Source organism: Andrena cerasifolii, chromosome 5 (genome assembly GCF_050908995.1).
Source record: "Andrena cerasifolii isolate SP2316 chromosome 5, iyAndCera1_principal, whole genome shotgun sequence".
In the NCBI taxonomy this organism is placed as follows: domain Eukaryota; kingdom Metazoa; phylum Arthropoda; class Insecta; order Hymenoptera; family Andrenidae; genus Andrena; species Andrena cerasifolii.
In genome coordinates, this window is record NC_135122.1 from 12,585,059 (window position 1) to 12,607,588 (window position 22,530).

At 48.7% G+C, this 22,530-nt stretch overlaps 1 protein-coding gene across 1 annotated transcript in view; it reads right to left on the bottom strand.

Annotated features, from left to right (window-relative positions):
- Positions 1-994: 994 nt before the first annotated feature.
- The window catches only part of LOC143369081 (uncharacterized), a 170,726-nt gene continuing 149,190 nt past the window's right edge, over positions 995-22,530 (bottom strand). The window contains exon 5 of the mRNA XM_076812520.1: positions 995-3,247. Within this exon, the coding sequence (XP_076668635.1) occupies positions 3,237-3,247 (11 nt within the window). The 3' untranslated portion in view covers positions 995-3,236. The remainder of the gene's footprint in view (positions 3,248-22,530) is intronic.

The window sequence follows — 22,530 nt, forward strand, 5'->3', positions numbered from 1 at the left end:
TAGTTGCAACAGTTGGAACAGTGATACCGGGCAGCGAGCACTTCGTCACGTGGCTCAAGATCGTGTAAAACGATTATCGTTCGAGGCTCGAGCGTTCTCCGGCACCGAGAGCTCGGGATAAAGAGCTTATGACTGATAAATGGATAAGACACGTATGTGAGATTAAATTCGGCCCCGACGACGTGCAGTATGAACACCGTCGCGCCTGTGTCGTATATACGCGGATATTTATGGTGATACGATCCGCTAATATAATTTATTGAACGTCTCCGACGTCTACGTGCACGTTGGTTGGGTGTGAACTTCCCGAAGGTGTAGGAGGAGACTGTAGCAGAGTGCCGTTTTTATTAGGATTCGCGCGAATCCTTGCCAGCGGACCCTCAAAACGAGCTTCGACCCTCGAACGGTCCCCAACAAAGGAAGGTCGAGTCCGGGGGGTTTGGCGAACCCTTAAATCATCGACCAAAACGTCGTTAATTACTTGACGAACGGCAGTAATCTAGGCGTCCTCGAATACTTGAGCTAATTCCATCCCCGACCGGGAGCGACTAAGATCAGAATCATTACAGGCCGATTAGACCTTAAGGAATTAATTCAGCCATTGTCTGCGGGATTTCTGTCCGCGCCATAAACCCTTTTGACTAGAGGGGCTGCCCTCGCTGCAAGTCGCTTTTCGTATCTCGACTCCTTTCACCCTTGCCGCGTATCAGAGCCAGTTCATTTATTCTCGCCACCCGAGGGCTATTGTGATCTCCGGTTGCGTGACCGATTATCGCGACGTCTATCGCGCCCGGGGCTCTTGAATCCGCGGATCGGTCGTTTAATATCTGTTACGCAATGGGGTCGCTCGCGATTCGACGGCTGGTCGCCTACTGGCACTCCAATAACGAGAACAACGACGGTGTCGATCGTCTTCCAACGGTATCTAACTGAGAAACTCGAGGAACCTTGTTTCAATTATCCTTTCGAGTGGAATTGAGTATGTATGGAGAATAATGTGCTAGATGTTTTCTAATGCAATCCACATCGCCATTGTTCTCCGTGGAATGTTTAGAATTAGAGCTATTACTTACTAGGGAAGTAGCGGCATATAAGCTGGCGCAAGGAATAAAGTGAGTTTCATCGCTTTCCGTGTCCATCTGATAGCGTCCGTTCGCCCGAGCGTCGAGCGGCTGGAAATCGGACAGGTTTAAATTCCCCAGCGCGGCCTACGGAGAAATTTAAGGCGTCCATTGTTCTTGCCGCGTGAATTTACCGGGGTTGTAAACCGCTTTGAGCTACGACACGTTGCAACGCCACCGCCGCCGCCGTTCTGACATCATCCCCCATCACCAGCCACGGCTTAATTAATGCGTTCTCTATTTTATAGGAAGAGAGGCGAGGGCACGAGGTTCCTTGATCGTTGGATAAGAGGCTGCCTTTCGATCTTGCTGGTGAGTTAGTAGAAGCGACGGGATCCATCTCCTGTGACATCTATGCGCGGAGGGATGAAGCGGAGTTCCGAGGATTCCAGACGCATTGTTCTTGTTAAAGGAGGCATCGCTGAAAATCAATTCCGAGTATGTAGAAAAAATATGGATGATCCCCCGGAATCTTTCAGACGTCACAAGGACGATTCAAGCCCACAATGAAACGCGATCTTCGCGAGGCAATCTCGATTCGAACTCGACCGGACCGCACGCCGAAGAAAAGGCTCGACCCTCGAGGAAACGCGAGAGGAACGCGTAACGCGTAACTGGGGAATATTTGTGACAACCCCCGATGTGTGCCGGGAGGGTGCAAAGTCATGGCCATTCGGGCGAAGGGGCCTGGCCATCTCGCAGGAAGCACCGATCCCTCGAGGCCGATGGTGGAACCGCATTCCGTGTAAGCGGAGCTTCTTCACGACCACTTGGAGTTACGAAATAGCGAGCCCGCAGGCCCTTAAACCGGTGACGGACAAGTCGCCCTTCCGCAGAATCCTCACCCTTAAAGGTGCCGAAAGGGAGCGACTAATCAACACCCCCATTGTCCGAATCACGGCGCCGGCAAGTTATTGCTTTCGTGATCTCGCGGTAGGGATTCGTCGAGAACCGCACACACAGGGCGTTGGGGGAGTTAGCATAAATTCTAGACGGGAAGATATCACGCGGAGCGGAATAGAATTCGTGGACGAGGGTGCTTTGTACTTTCTTCAATTGAATAGCATAAACGGGGCGACTTGAATGGCAAATGAAGATAAAGTTTCAACGTTAACTAGCACGGTCCAGGGAAGGGATACCCTAGAATCCTTGCAAGACGCGACAGGACTGTCAGGAGCCACGGGTTTTTCGTTATCAGTGAACGAGCCTCGCAAACCGGCCGAGAGCGACGCAACAATAGTGGCCAGCCAAAGCGACCCTTCTTTTTTCCACGCGTCTGCGCGCGACGCGACAAAAGCAACAAATCTCTTCTTTGGGAAACAAAGAGGCTGTATATGAACCGTGCGCCACGTTTGCCCATAGCCTCATTGTTCCACGGTCGCGGCACAACAATTCAGAAATTGTACTTCTCGCGATAGAAAATAGAAAAGAACAAAGAGTAGAAACGTTAAAGAGCGGGAATGAAAATAGCTCACCTGAAAGACGATGAAGAGCATTATACAGGGGGGGGGGGGGGGCGGGAAGGGTCAGGATACACCGAGTGGAGGCGTAATTACTCTTTAAAGAGCTGCAGCTACCAGATGGAAAAGCGAATCCCTCAAACCGTGACGTTTGTTATCGGAATGGCTGCGGTGGTAGACGTGCAGTGCTCGCAGGACAACGCGCGACACGACAATGCCGTCGCAAACCCGTCCCCCATGCTCCCCCCTTCTTTTCCACGCGTCTGTGCAGCGCGACAATAGCGGCAGCCCCCTTCTTGACGGCCGCGAAGTGTGCCGAGGAAAGTAACCCCCTCTGTCTGCGTTGTCTTTCCCTCCTACGTTCGCAACCCCCGGCGCGAATCGGTGCCCGTCGACGTAACAATTTCGCGATATGATGAACGGCCTTTGTACGACGCTATGATAAGCCGCGCCGCCTCCCAATAGCTCCAGCGACACTTCTGCGCAAACAGGGACGGCAGATTTAGCCCTCGAGCCGATACACCGCCCCTCGTCGACGGAAATAATTTTCAATCTTGCTCGGGAACGCTGGCGTTCCTCGTTCGTGACCAAATTAACGACGACGCCTCGACGATTCTTTAGCGTGGGATGTAGGGGATGGTAGCTGTGGAGACGCTCACGGTGGTTCTGTAATCAAAAATGTAGGGGTTAATATCCGTAGGTAATGATTCAAGTGGGAAGGAAAGATACAGTGACTCGCATTAATATTCGGACACTTTTTAAAATCGCATAACTTTTTTAGAATTGATCCAAACAACTTGAGTTTTTTTGAGAAGCTAGAAGGATTAGTTTCTAAAAGAAACTCAAGTTGTTTGGACTAATTCTAAAAAAGTTATGCGAATTTAAAAAGTGTCCGAATATTAATGCGAGTCGCTGTAAGTTGAGAATTTATAGACTGAAGTAGGGTTCGTGAGTATTTGTGGGATGATATTTTCATTGCTTTTTATCCCCACTTAAACCGAGCCACTTTTTTCCACAAAGTGCTGCCATCGCTTGATACCAATAAAACTTCTAAAGTCATACGTTTGTACATAAAATATCGTGCACTCTGATCGAGCGATCGTAATACTTTTCCCGTGATCTCTAATATACCCCGCTTCGAAATACGCTGCTCGCTAATTTCCACCGTCAAACGTTGTGGTCACCAAACGCTCAGCGCTCGCATCGATTTTCCTCCATTTAGTTTGTTAGCTTTCGCGGATCGCAGTAACCAGTAAGCGGGTTACCTTGGCTTCTTCTCTTAGCCAACGAAAATTATCCGACCTGCCCGTGAAAGTTGTTGGTCGAATCGCTGGGCATAGACACGGCAGGCGTTCAGAAACGACGGCAAACGGGCGACGGGATCTTTCGTCTCTCGTTTACGAACGTTTGCTCGTCCCCGGCCGTAATTGCGGAGGGAAAAAATTCGCGAAAAAGAAAATGTGTTTGCCCGGCCGCTTTGAGTGGCGCTCGTAAAATCGTCGCACGACCGAATGCAATCACGTTGGATTAAACGTTGATATCTTCTAGCTACGAGCCAATTCTCTCTACCGCCGCTTGCTGGTCTGCGTTCCTTCTTGTTCACTGGGGTAAATCTAAACGTCCCGTGAACTGGGTCAACGGTTTCACGGATCGCCGGCATTTAAACAGCGATTCGATTGCGAGCGAAATTTTTGAATTGGATACGGGCGAAATTAGAGGCCCGCCCGGGTGAAATGACATCGAAATGTTTGCGCGCTCGTTACGATTGAAATCGAATCTCTCAGAGGGTCCACTTTCCTCAGTGCGCGCAGCTACTGTCCCAGTCGAGAGTCTCAGATGGCGTAAAATTTCGCGGACAACGGCGCTGGAAATTTTCGACTCACCATCGAGCTAGAAGGGGAGATCTCAACTTACCATAGGGTGTGATCATACTCACCGAGGGGATTCTCGGCTCCACCGTTGGCATAGTGAAATTACTTTTTTTTGTTTCCCATGTCGATCGTACGCCTCTATCCTATAATGCCTTTACGACGTTTCCTATCGAAATCAAACGTCCCCGCGCGATCGAGAGTCGGATGATGCAAGATGAAAGACGAAAGGGGGAGAGCTGTGGAGGTCTGACAGAAAAGGCAGCACGGGGGGTTAAAGCAGGTATAGGTAATGTACCAAAATTGCTTTACCGCCGGTCCATTTACGGAGATGAAAAGCACTCTCTGCCAAGTACACCGGTGGCTCCAGCCGGGGTTCACGACAGCCCAGAAGCGTCGTATACCGCCATTGCCCTTCTGATGTTGGGTACTGGCGACGTCCAACCCCTCTCAATTTCAGGTTGAAGGCAACCCTTTCACCAATTTGCCAGCATCGACCGGCAGAACTTTCAGCCTAGCATTGTCGCTGACGTCGATGTACTATAACTCGTCTCCAATCAAGCTAATCAGAAGCAAACGCGACTACGCCGCTGCTGCTTTACGTCCCTGCAATGTCAACCATACTACGAGATCAACTCTTCGATCTAGCTGAACTCCAAGTTCCCATACCTTTGTAACAAATACCCTCGCCAATTCAAAACAATAAATGTACGTTATTAAACTATTTCTAAGTCTTTTGGCTTCCAAAGTTTTCTTTCTCTCAACTACGAGTTAGGTGTGTCATGGCAGGCTCCGATCCTTAAACAATGATTCCGCTGGCGTTTAAATAATGATCGTCCGCCACGCGAACCCAAGGGCTGATCCGTGGGATCAGGTGCGCCAAAGAAAGCTACACCCCCGGAAATGGATTGGACCGAATTCCGTAGGGCCTCGAGGTCGATTAGGGTGAAACCAAACGGGAGATACGAGAGGTTTCTCGTGGAAAAACGAGCGAGGCCATCGACGTCGATTCGTGGAACGTCTATTCTATTGCCCGTGACCATTTCCTTCGATTTTCCTCTCGCTTGAGGTCTGTCAACCGCGCGGAAACAAACAGCGTCCGACGTCAGGCATTAACATAGCTGTCCATCAAATTCTGCCGTATCATACACAGGAGCCTCTTATCGACCCGTCAATAGGGCGAACTTATTACCCAAATAGAAGCTGAATAAAACGTGCGCTCTGCGCGGAGCGATTCACTCGCGTTTAAGAACAGTAGATTTCCCGGGGAATCCCGTGGATATTAGCTTCAATTACGTGGCCCGTTGTTTGCATTTCGCTGTCCGTGATTAAAAGGCCACGATACATTTCCAACGCGAAGCGCGAGAGAAATTTCCAGCCGCGAAACGACCGCCAAGTCTCGTTTAACGCGCGCGCGTAATTCACGGCTCTCTATGCGCGGGGCAAAAAAGCCGGCGGGATGACTTTAGCCGAATGATTTGTAAATGGTGTCGAAAAAATTGCTGCGAACGCGAGCCGCACTTCCGTTCACCCGGCTCGCGCGAAAACCACCCCGAAAGCATATTTTACCCTTTGTTCGGCGGACGCGAGACTGTCAGACATCCACGCAAACGCCGGAATTTCGCGTAAAAGATTTTTATATTTTTTGTATGTAACAGGTCCTTTTTTTCAACGGAGAAATAATGAAAGCTGGAATTGACATGTGTCCAGCAGTCGAATTTCTATCGCGATTCGCTGTTTATCGTAGGTGTTGCGTGTCGATAAATTTTTTTTCGCCTCTTTTTTTTTTTGGATGATGAAAAAAAAAACGCAGCGAAACGTTGCGAACGAAATAAAAGCTCGGGCATACATTTCCCTTGATTCGTTTCCGATCATTTATTTACAGATACCATTAATGTGCGTAGAAAACTGCATTTGTGCCCCGATGTCGATGAAGATCGATAGAGCTCCAATGGCTCCCATCTAAATTCCCGCGAGTCCTTGATCCTGTCGACGCTCGACAACAGTTTCGGAGCACCACTATAACTGATGGACTTTTTATTTAATTACGGGGCGCGTACGCATCTGTGTACTCCTTTCTCGTTGGCTCGATGCCTGAAAAGAATCACCGCCATGGGGATTCACCCTTGTGTTGCTCCCGTCTAATCGGACGTGAGACTATCGGCAACTAGCCGTTCCGCTTGTTTCTTTTTTAACCCCGTGAACTTTACGTGAAAATAAAAATTAAATGTTCCCCTGCTTTTATACCTATAAAAATAAATATCCACCAGGAACAGTGCGCTCTTCTGCACAATGAAGCCTACCCCTGTTGTTGACAAACACACTCGACCAGTTCCTGTCGATGTTTTGAATTAGACATAACTACCAGTTCACAATTTCCTAGTCTTCCGAAACGAAATTTGACAAGGAAAATGTACCGAACAGCTCGCCATATGCTTTTACATTGATCACAATGCAACTAGTTGCAACAGGGCGATTGTTCATCGCTCCGATCGGCTATTACCCCGCTCGAAATGTTCGATCGCGCAGCGCTCGCAAATGAACAAATAATTCCTCTCGAGTACAACCCCCAATCCTGACCGCTGCGGCCGCCCTGAAACGATCGTTGTTATTCCGTGAAATTCAGCGTCGGATCGAATACACCGATGGCAGCCGGCCGACCACAGACCATCAAATTTAATTTCATAAATGGCTATCGTTGGTGACCAGCAAAGCCGTAGTAAGCGGGGTGCATGCAAACAATCGCGCGTGAATTACTTGCTCACATTCTTTCTACGGCGGAGTCCCCATTCACAGACATTCGTTTCTTTTCAATTCCTCTGTTCTCAAGGATCTGTATCGCAGAATGAGTTCGCGGAAATGTCTGATTCGGGTATTGTCAAAGAGAGTGGCTACTGCATACCCGCTAACCCTGACAACAGGGTAGATTATTCTCAGACGGAGAAGTAAGAACTTGCACGTATACGGTAAAGGCAGGTAATATGGAACATCTGATTTCAAAAGCTTGTCAAAAGTAGGGGAATTTGTTTTTTTTTTAATAAAACTGACATGAAGGGACGAAGGAACTGTTTGATGCACTTTTCAGAATCTTTTACACCCCACGAAAAATATAAACGTTTCTTTTTAAATAATGGATGCCCGACTGATGCTTAATTGTCAGTATCATCGCCTATTGTGTCTAGGGATCTAGTATACACGATTACCTGAAGAGTTCGTTATTTCTTTATCGAAATTTTACGAAGTTCCATATTACGTGCCGTTCCATATTACCTGCCTTTACCCTATACATGCAGCATCGTATCGTCAAAACACGTCACAACATAACGTCACTTTCCCTGGACGTCAGAATGCTGGGACCAAAACACCGACACGCCACGGAGGTGAGAGGCTGCCAGCTGATCGCCGGCTATGAAATTTAATTTCATAAATGGCAATCGGGAGCACACAGAATTCGTGGCCCTGTTGGCTCGCACTCCGTGTGTACAAACAGCGACGGAAGCCGTAATACGTGTTACCCGCGGCTATCCCCAACTCACCATCCCCTTTCGGGCTCGCGCGTACACGCGTGTACAACGGTCGAATCGGCCGATTGTTGCAGCGCACCGAGCCAGATCGCGGGTCCATCTTCTCCCGTCGGTCGATAATTACTTACGCCCGCGCGGCAATTAGGTAATGGCACAGAGGCAGAGGCACCGACGAGAGTGGCGAGGTGAGGGAGAAAGAGGGACGAAACTGTCTCGACCGCGATCAATCGTCGCGCGTCAAACGAATCCGCGCGCGATCGCCGACGTGTCTGGCATTTTTATTCGGCGCGATACGATGGAAAAAAGCCACGCTCGGCCTAGGTTTTCCCCGCCGCCGCACGCAAACCTCATAAAACGAATAAAAGCCAGGGCCCGTCCATGCGTGCTATCGAATGAACCGAATTCTTTTACGTCCCAGCGAGCCCGGGGATCGTACCTCTGACTAAGGCCGAACCAAGATTTCCAGCCGAGGATACGCGAGGGAGACTGGCTACGCCGCGGAGGCTTTTATGCTCTGCAACTTTCTGGAAGAGAATTATGTAAAGCGTTATCATTTTATTTCGACGCTGCCCCCTGGTGAAATACCGAGCGTTGGAATAAAGGGAACGCACACGGCTGAGTTCGATATTTTGGACGCGCCGCTATTAAAAAGGATGGAGGTTCCTCCGTGGAGATAATCAGAGGTGGAAAGGTCCCTCTTCGGGGACGCGCGACTTTATTTCGACAGAGTCTGGCGAACTGGGTTCTATCGAAACTGGGATACTCGTTGGTAAACGAACGCGAGAAGCTATTTAGCTCGCCGTGGACCTCGCGTAATTGGAGCTGATAGTCGTTCGGTGATTAAACGATGGCCGATCGATAAACCTTTCCCACCTTGTTTGTGATCATTTGAGTCGACAGCCTTGCGGGAGTGCACCGTTAAAAAAAAATACAAGCTGGCATAAACGAATAAAGGAATTTCTCGATTGAGCGATGAAAAGCACCTGCACGGAATGGTATACCGATGAAAATTGCCGCTTTCGTTTGACTTATGAAGCATTAAACAGAGTTTAGAGGCTTTTTGCCTAGGCCAGGCCTGTCGGCGTTCCGATCGGCTATCTAAAAATAAACCGGTAAATAGGCTGTCCCTCTCGAAAGAGTTTCCCGGTGGCGTTTTCCTTTAATGAGACCGTTCACCATTACCCCCGGTCTTTTTCACCGTGCGCCGAGCTTTTCAAGCGCAAAAACTGCGAGCTTTGTACGTGTCAATATTCCACGCCTGCTCATAAAGACGGGTCGCGTCCCGCTAAAGGGAAGGGAATAAAAACATTAAATCGCGTACAAAAGCTGGAGGAGAAGTAACGTGAATTAACGGGTCTATTAAAAGAGAATCAAGCTGCAGAAAATTGCGGAGAAAAAGGAGGCGGCTACCTCGTAACTAAAATTATCGAGGCTTAGCCGCGACCGTGTGCCTTCCCGGCCGACCGCGGAAACTGCTTTCTCGAACTCTTTCTTATTTATAAATAGATATAGCGCCGGTTAAAACGCTCTGCTAAATCCCCGGCGGCTTCGAGCCGATCCGTATAAAGAGAGGAGACGTAGAGTTTAATGTTCCGCTAGGATCATCGGCACGGCTGTACCTCTAACATTTTACACGGCCCGATGCATGAGATCAACGAATAAAAGTGCAGCGAGCTAGAACAAATACGAAGTAGGGCATCGACGTGTGTACAATTCAGGGAGCATCGTCAAATATTTATTCTGCTCAGCGTTTGAACGAAAAAACACCGTACAGTCGGCTATAAATCGACAATAAATGCGCGACTAGCACGAAGGGTTAACTATTCAGATAACACGCGAACGGATCCGGTTGCAAAGCACTGGCAGACCATCGCGATCAACCAGTTTCCGTCAGACCTCGCGCGTTCCGTAGCAAACAAAATCCTGACAAACGGATTCGGCGACGGGTGGTATGATCCGATCTCGTCCGCGGCCATTTCGACGCCACCTCGAACGAAACAAGCCGGATCCGATCGATGCCGGCGCCGTGAAATTTTGCGTTCATTACGAGCAATTAAGGAACGCGCACGAAAAGGGGAGGAGTAGCGTGGGAGGGTGGACGGGGTGAGAAACGACGGATAGCCGTGGCTGCACGTTCGGCTGGCATCGCGTTACGACCGCCACGGCAGGAATGGTAATTTCAATCTGTAAGGATTATCCGGATAACCGAGGTAATCGATATTTATATCGAAGTCAGGGCGTGGGAGGTTGCCGGAGAAAGGATCCACCGACAGGAGTGACGTTCAAGAAACGGACTTAAGCCGCAGATATTGTGATTCCTAAACCTTCGCGGAAATACTTAATCTGGGGGGGGTACATTGTTGCCCTCCTCTTGTTACTTTGTTGGAGGATTTCTGAAATATCGATGCCAGCTGGGACGGTTAATCGAGATTCACGGGACAATCCGGATACGAGCCTACTATTTTCGTTGTACACGAGGGTTGCTTATTAAAGTAGGAAGTAGAATTTTATTATGAGGATATTTTGCTCTACTTCGAGGGGTTGGGGGTTGTATCTCTGCTAACCACAGGTTCCCTCAATTTACCATCCGGTTTCTGCTCCGCTCGATAGGCACTTCTTATTTTGTTTGTATAGCCCGTGCTTCGCTAAGAGGTATTGTTTGCTTGGTTACGTGATATTTGCACAGAATCATGGACTCCAATTATGTAAGGAGGAGGAAGAACGAAGTACGTGGTAGAACGTTAGGGTCACGGATACCCGGAGGCTTGTTATTCCGCTGAAAAGCGTTATATCTCAAGATCTGCGATCGTTAGAGGAGCCAGTAAGATTACCCCATCGGCAAAAACTTTGGAACAATATTTGTGAAACCAGCCTCGGTTAATAGACGGCTAAATTGTCCTGGCTGATTATTGGCCAACGCAGGAGAAAGTTTGCCTTCGATCGTCCACGAAACCCTTCCGTTTAATATCGGAATGGCTCTCTGTGGACCATCAAGGCCGCAATCTACTTAGTAACGACGCGCTAAAAGTACACGAAGTATTCCTCGGGCTCGGACCTGACGCGTGACATCGATCGCGAGGAGAGAGTGGTAGAGTACCTACCCAGCGGGAATAGCTACTTTCGTACGGGTAGCAACGATCAGAGGGAAGCGGAGAAAACAAAAGAGCTCGGTGACTTTATGGTCGCGGCGGTTCGAACGTAAAAATCTATCAACGGACCCTTCTCTGCTGAAGAACGACACAGGGGGATGAAGTGGCGGGTGTGGGTGGGCGAAAGGCAGCCGCGGGCGAGACAGCACAGCCACCCCTCCGCAACAAGCGGTATTGACGAAATTGATTGCGGAGGGTGTATAACCGAGCTCCGCTTCATGCGGGGTGGCGCTACCCGTGGCTGTTCGAGAGGGGCGGGCGAAGAACAGAGAGGGTGGCGTGCTCCACTCACCCTTCCCCGCACCTCCTCGGCCGCCCCTCAAGCTCCGCTCTCTGCCGCTAAAACGCAAAAGGGTGAGAAAACATTGTTACTAGCAGTTACTCTTGCGCGGCTCCCTACCAGCTATCCCTGTACACCCCGCGACCCGGCCGATACCACCCCTGCAGACGCTCTTCCCCGTGCCACGCACGTGTTACACAGCCCCCGGGGACGAACGGGAGAATCGAACGGATGTAGGAATCACGAGGAGAGACGAAGGAGGACGCGTAGAAGCCTCAAGGGCACCGGCTAGATCACAAGTCAGACGGCTCGATTCTTTCTCACCCCCGTACCCTTCTTCCACAGGACGACCTCCTCCCTCTCCCTCTTTCTACACCCCCAGGCCTCGCATTCCGGAAGACCGTTAAAAGGAGTCGCAGTTAGAGATCGAGCATCTATTTATCGACTGTCGACGGTAATCAGTTTTAATTGATCGGGCAGACGGGGCTCGAGTGGCAGGAAATTTTCGATATCCTCGAAGGGTGCGTTTAAAATAAAACTGAACAGCTGATCTTCCGTTACACCGTGAAAGGCGGCTGATTCCTACTCCACTCTACTTCGATCGCGTCGCTTACACTCATGTTCAAACACTGACTCGTACTACTTAACCCGTCGTCTCTATTACATTCCCAATCACTGAGGCTCGAACTCATGCGTTCGCTTTCTTGTGAACAATTGTCAAGATGGTAAGTTTCATCTAGGATCCGAATGATACGAGTGTAACGAATCGATTTCAATCGAACAAATTTCAGAAGGTATTATCGTTGTTGAGAGAATTCTATTCATCCATTGACTGCAATTAAGTATTGTTATTCGAGCGTCTTGGAGTCTATTTTTACGTAGACATCAATTGAAATTGAGAATGTCAAGGGAGAAGACGCTCGAGTAGCGGCTGCCTCTTGCCTCAGAAAACGGGGTCAGATATTCCTTTCCGATTTTCGATGCAAATCCAGAGCGTGAAATTAATTCAAGCGCTCGTTACGGTGTCCGCAGGTGTATTCGATTTTCATCGCGAACGTTTACGCTCCCGTCGTTCCGATAAACTCGATCGCGTGGGCGCATATATTCCAAATAACGTCATCATGCTCGATCGAGTCAACGGGCTGCATCATTAATGCGCAATAACTGAAAAATAAGGCGCGCAGAATCGATTTGTCCAAGTCCGTGGAGCCGTGTACCCTCAATTGCCGTGAAATCACGTTTTTCCGCTGCTTAATCGTCCGGATCGGTACAATTAGGTCGCGAGATACCAGTGACCCATTAAATTTCCAATATACAAGCGACGCCGATGTGGAAAACGCTAGCTTTAATTCATTTCAGTGGTCAGCCATCCTCGCAAACCAACCCCCCTGTGAATTTTACCAATAATGTCGGATACTCTCTGCGTAATCTTCATCCCTATTACTTTCCTCCCGGCAGCATCTTCCACGAACTACGTTCTACAGCGCACCTACGTCAAAGATTTTTAATAAAGCAAACCAGCGCCTCGAAGCAACGAAACGCAAGGGGAAACACCAGCACGTTAGACGAACACAAGGATTAAGAAGCGCCTGGAAAGAAAAATAAGACAAAAATTGTTAGAAATTGCCCGACGATAATCCTCGATCAAAGGGAGAGACGCTCGATTGGTGTTATTTGTCAACTCGCGTGCCAATCTCGCCCCGCGACGGAATCGCGCCACAGGAATCATTATCGGAGCTCGCTCCGCGTAGGGGAAGAAAAGGGAGACAAATTTGGTGGGTATTTTTTTCCCCGGCACACCTACGGAGTTGGATTTCTCGCCGAGAGACGCGGAAGCGGGAATCGGGCGCCCCGTGGCGCTAATAAAAATTGTAGGGCGGAAAATTACGGGCACGATCAACGTCGACTGTGCTTCCGCGTAATACTCGGCGCCAATTAGCCTCGTTACTTTCGGCTCGGCTGTAATCCGTCAGCGAGCAAGACGAGCGACGCTTCGGGCGACGAAAGATTATCTTAGAATTTAGCGGTCGCCACTTTATTAAGATTCTAATCCCCTTGCTCGAGCAATTTTAGCGGGAATTACAAACGGGGAAGAGGCACAGAGGGAAGGGGAGCGGGGAAGAGAGAAAGTGAGAGCTGCGACGCCTCGCGTCGTCTGCGATTGGAATTGTGAAACATTTAATTCGCGAAGGATAGAAACGCGGGGGTAAAGTTCGTAAAATATGTCGGAACGGCTGGCTGTGTCGCGCGAGCCGTGCCTGTCTGCACCATGCAAATCCGTTCTGTCGTCACCGGTTCGTCTTCAAAGCAAGGTAAAACTACCATCGCGGAATCCGTCCCGGCTCAGGCCCGGGCCCGGGCCCGCGCCCGGGAACAGGAAACACAGGGAATCTACAAGACCAAAGCCTCGGTCACGGATATTGACATTTCATTAAACGAGATTCCTGAGAAGCGTGTGTACGTACGTTCAATTTCCGGCTGCTTGCGAAGCGAAACTGGAACTTGTCAAAATGTATGTTGTATAGTTTGGAACGCCGCGCGCGCCTTTGTCTACCAGGCGTTCGCTGAATATATCGTGCATCTTGCACGCGAACGTCGATGTAATTTTGATGAGGAAACGTGATTCTCAGTTTCTTGTCGGCTGCTCCCTTGAACCGTCGGCAATCTCAGCTCTGCGATTCTATTTGATCGGGTGAAAATCTATTAGGTACCGAGCACAAAGGCACCTACCTGTCGATGCTTTCGGTTTACATGATCCCCGGGATGTACTTAGGCTGTGCTTCCCTGCCCGCCGATCATCTTTCAAATTATGCTTCCGACAAGTCCCGGGGTGTGGATTTTTCTCGCGACACTCCCACCGTTATAAGTTCGGCAAGTGGCCGCTACATTAAAGACGCGCTTTCTCATATTTATGGCTCGCGATCTATACGTATGTCAGGGAGCGCGCAGACTGGCTGTATACCACCGAGTAAGATCTTCATGTTGAAAAATCTAGTGAATAAGTAGATGCTAAGCAGTTTCGCGAACTAACTTTAAATGGGGAGCGCTACGTGAAATATTTGTGTAGTGCAACAAAATTTATGTTGGAGGAGCGGGACACGCGAGCAAAAGAGCGAGGAAGAGGGGGTGATCTTTAAAAAGTTTCATGAAAAGTGTTTTACATCACTTAAACGTTCTTCAACGTTTTTGATTTTCAGACTTCCGCGAAGAAGGTTTTAAACTGCGCCAGCGTTGCATTAAGATATAATCTCCTTCGATAATACTCTATGAGATCAATAGCTAGACCGGGGGCGATAGTAACAGGAGAGCAATTGTAACACGTTAAATACCTCAAAACGTATGATAGATATTAACACAAATTTTGGATATATAATGAAAAATGACGTTTGGAATACGCACATCCATATCCTAGCAGTGTAGATACACAATAGACATAGTAAAGACAATAACTTTTCGACACCCTGAAGTAACTTTTCCTTACAGATTTAAAATTGTAATATAAATCCCTTTGCAAGTACGTGTTTTCTCTATTTTTCAATATTTAATCTGGCCATTTTTAAAGTAATACTGATCGTTACTTATCACTTTTAAGTGTCTCGTTAATAAAAATTTATAATGTAAGTTCAAAACCCGGGGTCAAGGACGGTTGTAACACTTTCTCCGCTTCTCATTTTTAATTAATAACCGGAATATTACTTGACATACAGCGAAACTGTTGTGGCTCAAATAATGTCAGATAAGTAAGTAACATTTTCGTAAAAAAAAACTGTTGTTGTAACGGTAATAGTTTTTCCGTAATCGTATTCCAAAGTCAAAGTGTTACCACCCCCGGTCTACCCTACTTCTCATATTACGTCGGATAATAACAATGGAGTTGCACAAACTTAGCGTAATTCAAAACCCTCGATGCGTAACTTTCTTCCAATGCTTGGACATTAGTATCGATATAAATTTTTTACCGCAAAAACTGTTGCCACGGGATTCCACTTTTTCATTATCAGTCGTCGAAACAGCTTTCGCGTTTAATATTGCCGTAAGTAGTTGGCAAGTACTTATCGAGAATCATTTAAATCGCACGATTCCTCGTCGTAATATGAATATCAAGCTCGGTTATAAGCAGCTTTACCCTGCGCCAGCCGGGGAAACTTCCTCGAAAGGCGAGTAACAATAATGCAGCGAGCGTTTGAAAGAAAACAGGAGCGCGTAAGAGTTTCCGATGCTAAGTTGTGTCGCCGAGTGTCGCAGTGAAAAACCCTCGAGGATTCGAAGCTGCCACCCCCATCCCCCCGATATCAGATCTGCTCGTGTATTTGTACAGTATTAAAACTTGAAACTCCGGCAGCGCCCGGAAGTTTTAAGCCCCGAAAGTTCCTGTCCTCCTTTCGGTATTTATGCTACGCGTATTTCAAGAGCTTTTGTCCACGGGGGTCTGCAAAGCTCATTGGGTTAGTCAACACACATTTATCACCGAGTAGACATCTGTACATCGTGCTACCTCCAGTTCGACGTATACACATTCAATTTACAGATACACACCGCTGCGGGGGCGATTTTCATTGTTCTCCCGACGATTTTCCCTGCTTCCGGAGGACACTCTCGCACACAGCGGACTCTGTCGAATATTCTGCACGATTAACCTTCGCTCTATGCATAGGGGTCAACTTCACCCCAGTCATTGTAATATGCGACGTAATAAGTTTTTGCACCAAATAAATATGCCAGGCAACCAGAATTGCCTCAACTAAGGTTTTACACACACATTACTAAAAAAAAAAAATCGAAAAAATATTATATATGACGTATCTACGATAGTTTTAATCCAACCAAGCATATTTTGGTGCATTGGGATCAAACTGACCCCAAATTTTTTCTCATGCATGTTGTATCCAAATTTATATTTGACCATGAAAAAGAAAACACAGACCATGGAAAATTTACTATGCACAGAGTGAAGGTTAAACCCCTCCGCGTCGGCTATGCGCACCTTTTTGGATTCTCCCTCGAGTGTTCGCACGAGTACAGGACGAAGCTATTGCTTACACGGTCAGAATCATCGTGATCACTGTCTCATAACTAGCAGAACGTTCGCCCAGCGAGGAAGACGGAAGATGGAAGGGTTCGTAGCGAAAGGAGGGCCGTAAACGTCGCCCGGGAAGAGAAAACTTTCTTTGGCGATCTGGAAGAATCTCTCTTTCAACCCCGCTCTGCTCCTCCTACGGAGTAGTGTCCCCCTTTGCCCCGTGTTCCACGGCAGAGTCCATAAATTTCAGCAATTTCTGGAGTGCTGCTGCCCGCCCAGACCCCCCTCTCTACGCGGCAGCGGCAGGAATAATAACGTGACGACAGAGCCCAATTGTCCCCTAATGCCGCGAAGTTTCTATTCAGAACATCTTTTTGTGCGTTACTACCGGCGGACGTGGGAGTGAAAGTCGTATCTTGCCGCGGCGGCTGGAAGGGCAACCTTGCAATTCAGCCGAGCAACGCGGGAGGGTTGCCAACTCCGCTATATGATAATGGACCGACGATGCTATGCCTACTCGATCTATATACGCTCTCCCCTACATAGATGTACCTATCCCTGGATTATACATATACATACGATATTTACAGGTTCCCTCTACGCCCGCCTGCCCTGGTCCCTGATTTCCCGCTGTTCCGCCATGCGGAACAGAACCGTTCCAAGTTGGCTGGAATAAACACGAAGCGGCGAGACGGATGCGATTCCGCGAAGTAAACGCTGCAGGTAATTGTCGACGGCGAGGTGCGCGAATATTGCTGGCGAAATGTTTAGGGGAAGTGAATTAAGTAGACATCCTTGATGGAATCCAATGTAAGTGACGCAGAACCCAGACAAGTTTGCGTTACTGAAAAGTTTCCGTTTGCGTACTCGCAGCTAGCTGTTGTTCATCGTGGTTCAACTTACGTCGCACGGAGTTATTTAATCATTTCTTTCAAACGCTCGCGCACGGTCTGGATTAAACAAGGATCGTCGAAATGGTTGACGGGATTTAAAATGGTGGAGCGACACCGCCACCTGTCAATGGTCGAAAAGCACACCAGGGATGCGACTACCTATAGAACACCGAACGAAATGTATAATTTTTATCGGTCGCAATGACAACAGCCAAAGAGGAAGCCCAGTGGTGAGATAAACACATCCCTCGGCCGTAGGACAGTCCGCTACATTTCCGGTACGATGACAATTCGACGCATCCTACGTTCCAGGTTTTCATTGTCACGCAACATATCTCGACAACCACCCTCGCTCTCGGCCTGACCGATACGGAAAACGTGAAACAGAACGCCGCTGGGTGTCTGGCGCAAAAAGGAAGACACCACTGAATGAAGTCTCTGCGGAGGAGAAGACCGAGAAGTGGTAGGGTAAACTACTGGGGCGCGTCGCTTGTCGCGCTCCATTACTATGCGTGCAACTTTAATTGGCCAATCGAGATTGATGAATTATCGATTGAACGAAGGGTTGAGCTGAGAATTGTTTGTCATACTAAGCAGTCGTACTTTATAAAGTTCTTGAGAAACTTTGTACTCTGCTAATAAAAGGAAAGAATAATCCCTTCCTCTGAATGGCCGATCGAAGTTTTTGAAAAGGAGCTTTTTATACGCCGGTGCTTTGAATAGACCCGTTACTTATTACGTTTGATGCCACGACCTATTTCCTTTGGAATTCGCTGTATTCCGCCAGTTTACCGAAGCACCCAAACCGCCGACTGTTTCTATTAAAAATATTCAAAGCGGGACTTGCCAACTGGGGCAAGAAATTGCGCGGATACCGTTCCGTCCACACTAGAACTCTGTACGTTCCCGTTAGAGTGACGGTTTGACGCATCACTTTGGCGCACCGTAGCAGAATTTTTATTGTTGTGTATCTTGAAAAGCCGATAGGCGAAACACAAAACGGATCGCTGCGGGGTATCCGCTTCGGAAAGGAAGCCAGTGAACCAAATCCGACCGTCACGAGGAGAGAAAGAGGCGGGCGCGCGCGGCCGGCCAGGAGAAACAGGGAAGCGGAGAGCGAAGAATATAAAGAAAACTAATTGGAAATCGAACCAGCCGTTTTGCATCCCTGACGAGCCAGCTTTTAATAACTCGGTCTATACTGTGCGAAATTTCGTCCGAACGTTCGTCCAACGGTCTATTTCAAAGTAGACGCAACCTCTGCTACTTCGCATCGGACAATGAGGTAACTGATCCAAGGAGATGGTGAAAGCATCGCGACTCCCCCTAGTTCCGTTCATAGAGAGGATCAAACATCCCGATGATCAACCAGCAAGGTCTCCACACCAATCTAGACCGTCCACAACGACACGAGTCGACAAACAATCGCCTCGAACAAAGTGCCCCTCGCTGGCCCCGACTATCCGTCGTTTCGCGAGCCTCATTGTCGCGCACCTTGATGAACCCTCGGAACAGAGGAAACGGAGAACAAAGCTCCACGGGCAGTCCGGGCTGAAGTGGAAGGTCCCGCGGTACGAAAGGAAGGATAGGGCCAAGGGAGAAAGCGAGTCGGCTACCGAATCAGCGTTTATCTCCCCAACGAGGCGACTTTTAATGGGCTGTTCGAAAACTGTGTGAAATAATCTGCAGCCTTGTCTGCAGAAACAGAGGGGCAGAGGGGGAGAGGGATGGAGGGTAGAAGGTAATACTGGCTCGGTGACTGTTACGGTGGTAGTAATTGTACAGCACTGGCGGCATCGGTGGTGGTTGTGGGGTTTAGAAAAGGCAACGAGGGGTGGCCAAGCCCCAACGACAATACCTTACGGTTCAGCGCACTCTCGGCTTGGGATCATCGAGTTTGAATCCGAACGCGGCGATGGTGGTGGTGGTGGTGATGGTGGTGACGGTGCGCCCGGTTCCGGGCATGGGGAGCCCTTCGCGGCTCTGTTTAAAGTAGACACGTGGCCCCGTTTACGTATGGAGGGTACGCGACGCACGCATGCGTGCCCGCTCCGTCTGTGTACGCGTGTATATATTTCGTTGGTCCTTTGAAAACCAAAATCAAATACATTATTTGAGAGAGGTACGCTGCCAACCCGCGGGATCGTCCCATTGTTGGCCGCTGTCAGCCTGGAAGAGATTGCGCGACTTTATTGGCCGTTTAACAATCGGGGCGAGTAGAGGCGGCTAGCTGGGGATTTCGGGCCTGTCGCCTCTGTGATTAAGATTCTGCCTAGCTGCGATTACGTCCCTCTCCAATCGTGGATTTCACGCTGGGAACACCGCGATTCATCATCCTCTCCTTTTACGCGCCATGTTTTATCCCCCTACTGATTATCGCTTTTTAATGACTCCCACTGTAATAATAGACAGCGAACGCATTTGAAACTATGTATGTTCATCCAGCGAAATTAATTCCTTGTTTCCAAAAAGCTCGTACCGTTCCGTTTCACGTGTCTAAAACGGTTAATGCTTTGTCATTTTGCCATGTCATTGGTGTACTTTCCAACAGCGTTCAACAAGCGGTAAAAGAGCTTAATGACAGGTTGAAAGCATCGCTAATTACGTGAAATTGGTAAAATAGACTGGCATATATAAAGCGACGTAATTCCTTAATTGTAAACGGCGGAGATTCGAGCCGTGTTAATCATTGTAACTGGAGCAGTGGATAATTTTAAACGTAATTGAACGACTTGCCGTACATAATTTGTCTGTTACAGGGAGGAGGGGGGGGGGCACTTAAATCATTCGGCCGTATCGAAAAATAGCCACCGCTCGGGCAGGAAGATCTCCGATGAAAGGACCAGATCGACGAAAGAAGGATACCGGGGTAAAAGTTCCCATTACGTTAAAAAGGGGATTATGCCAAGATTTAATTCCGCTGGAACGGTGCGCTCGAATTAAATGTCCTGGAAGTCATCGTGGGGGACACTTAAGGACGAGGAGAGACCAGTAGTCGTAACGTCGGTATCTAGCAAATAAAACACTCGAGGCCGCGCTTCTCTTTATTCCGGCCGGCTGTAAATATGCAAATTGTCAGGACTACCATCCTTCTTTGTCTAAAGGATCTGAACGGCGGCGGCGTCAGTGGTGGCGGTGGGGCCACGGCCGATGAGATTCAATTTACTTCCACCAAAATGGTGTACGCGGTAATACACTTTGGATGCACCGTACCCTCCGCTATATTATTGCCTCCGTAATAACGTGACAGTAATTTGTATGCAAAATCGTTTCCCTCAGCTATCCGGCCGCGTAAACGGCCGCCCCGGAAAGTTTTCTTTGTTTGGACGCTCAACTATCTTCAAACTTGATAGATCGACGATTCTATTTAAGACGCTCGCCCGCCCCTCTCGTTCCCGCCTATTTCCTCGCTTCAACTCGTTCGCCGCTGCGACACGAGCGAGCGAGACACGCGAAGTCTGGCGCGCTCGAGAATAGTGATCGCCGAGCGTGGCATTCTCCACGGAGACTTTGAGAATCATTATCGCACATTCATGATGTATCAGCAACTCCTCTCCGGCCCTAATTGCCTTACAAATGAAAACCACTACTTTCCGAAGTGGTTACAGCGGTTGTTATCGGCCGTAAATGTTTGACGGATTTCGCCCATTCTTTCGATTCGCTTTATCGGAAGCTACCATCTGTCTGACGGGAAGGGAACGAGAACCCCGCCTCGAACACTCGTAATATACCGCTATCATCGGTCTCGGGCCGAGGAAAGCAAATGCCGTGAAAAGCAAAGGGGCGCGGGCAAGCAGCGGACAAGAATATACCGTGGACGAGAAGAAGAGCAGGAAAATTTATTTCGACCATCCAATTGTATTTTCCTAAGTGGAGGCTCGGTGCTCCATCGATAGCTCATCCAGACGAGGTCCCTCTTATCTCGGTTAACCGAGTGATGGATGTCGATCTCCTTCCAATTCCTCGGCTGTATCGGCCCTTTACCTTTCCCGAGAGGAGCGCCCGCTCCAAGGAGGAGCACACGGAGCAGCACAAATAAATCTACCGTGGTCGATCTCATGAAGTCCTTCCCCAACGAGATTCCACCAGGCCCGGCTCGGCCGGGCCGTCCAGGAATCGGAAGGGAAGAAGGAGAGCATGCAAAGGGTGAAAGCGAATGGAAAAGTATCATTCTGGACTTCTCCTGGGCACTCGCGATAAAAGCTTTCCCTGTATTGCTACTTTTGTGTAATTCTGCTTCATGTATCCGCGGCTTCCACTTCAACCGGCTGCTGTCTGCGCGCTATCTCCTTCCAACGAAGATTTACATCCCGAACGTTCTTATTTAAATTGCGATACCGAGCCCGCAAAGGAGAGAGAGAGAGAGAGAGAGAGAAGGAGAGAGAGAGAGAGAGAAGAGAAGGACGGAGCCACGGTTGTTCGCGTTGTGTGTTTTCTTTAAAATATGCGAATCGGGTTATGCAACCGACTCCGAAGATCGATCGGGTGGTTCGTGCTTGTTAGGCCGAGGCGCGGCTAACTTTCCGGACGTTAATGAATTGTCGTAAGTATCTGGTTACCTCGTTCCTCCTCCTTCCGTTTTTCCCGCCGGTCCTCCCCTAATTTGAATGTGCTTTAGAATCTCTTTCACGCTGCGGCGAGCGGATGCAAATGCTTCTTTATGAATTTTTATTATTTGTTTCAATTAATTTGCCGCAGGAACGGGTTGAGTATTTTCTACTGGCAAGCGCTCCGCCGTCTTCGCGAACTTTGTTGACGAAGAGAATCTAGTTCTCTTGCCCCCGCGTTAAATGATGCACGACTGTTTTTAGCTTAGGTACTATTTCTACTTTTAGATTCAATTTTGTACAGAAACGGCCTGTACATTGTTGAAAAATACGCGCGCCGCATCCGCGTTGGTCAATGAGACCGAATGTTTGCATTCAGCCAGAAATAATTAGTAAAGGGATAACGAGTGTACACGTCGACGGTATCTGCTTCGAAGAAGAACAAGGTTGCGGTGGAAAGAACCATGGCAACGGGGTGGGCTCGTTTGAAATTCTAGCGAGGATCCAGAACGCGAAGGAACGCACCAGAGCATGGAGGGGAATGGCTGTAAAACGATCAAGCATGACATCGGCCCATCGGCTCATCGATGGCCTCTTTGAGAGGGGAATCTTCTCCAGTGGCAACACGATTCCGCGAGAAATGGACTCGTGGCTTTCCGGAACGGTCA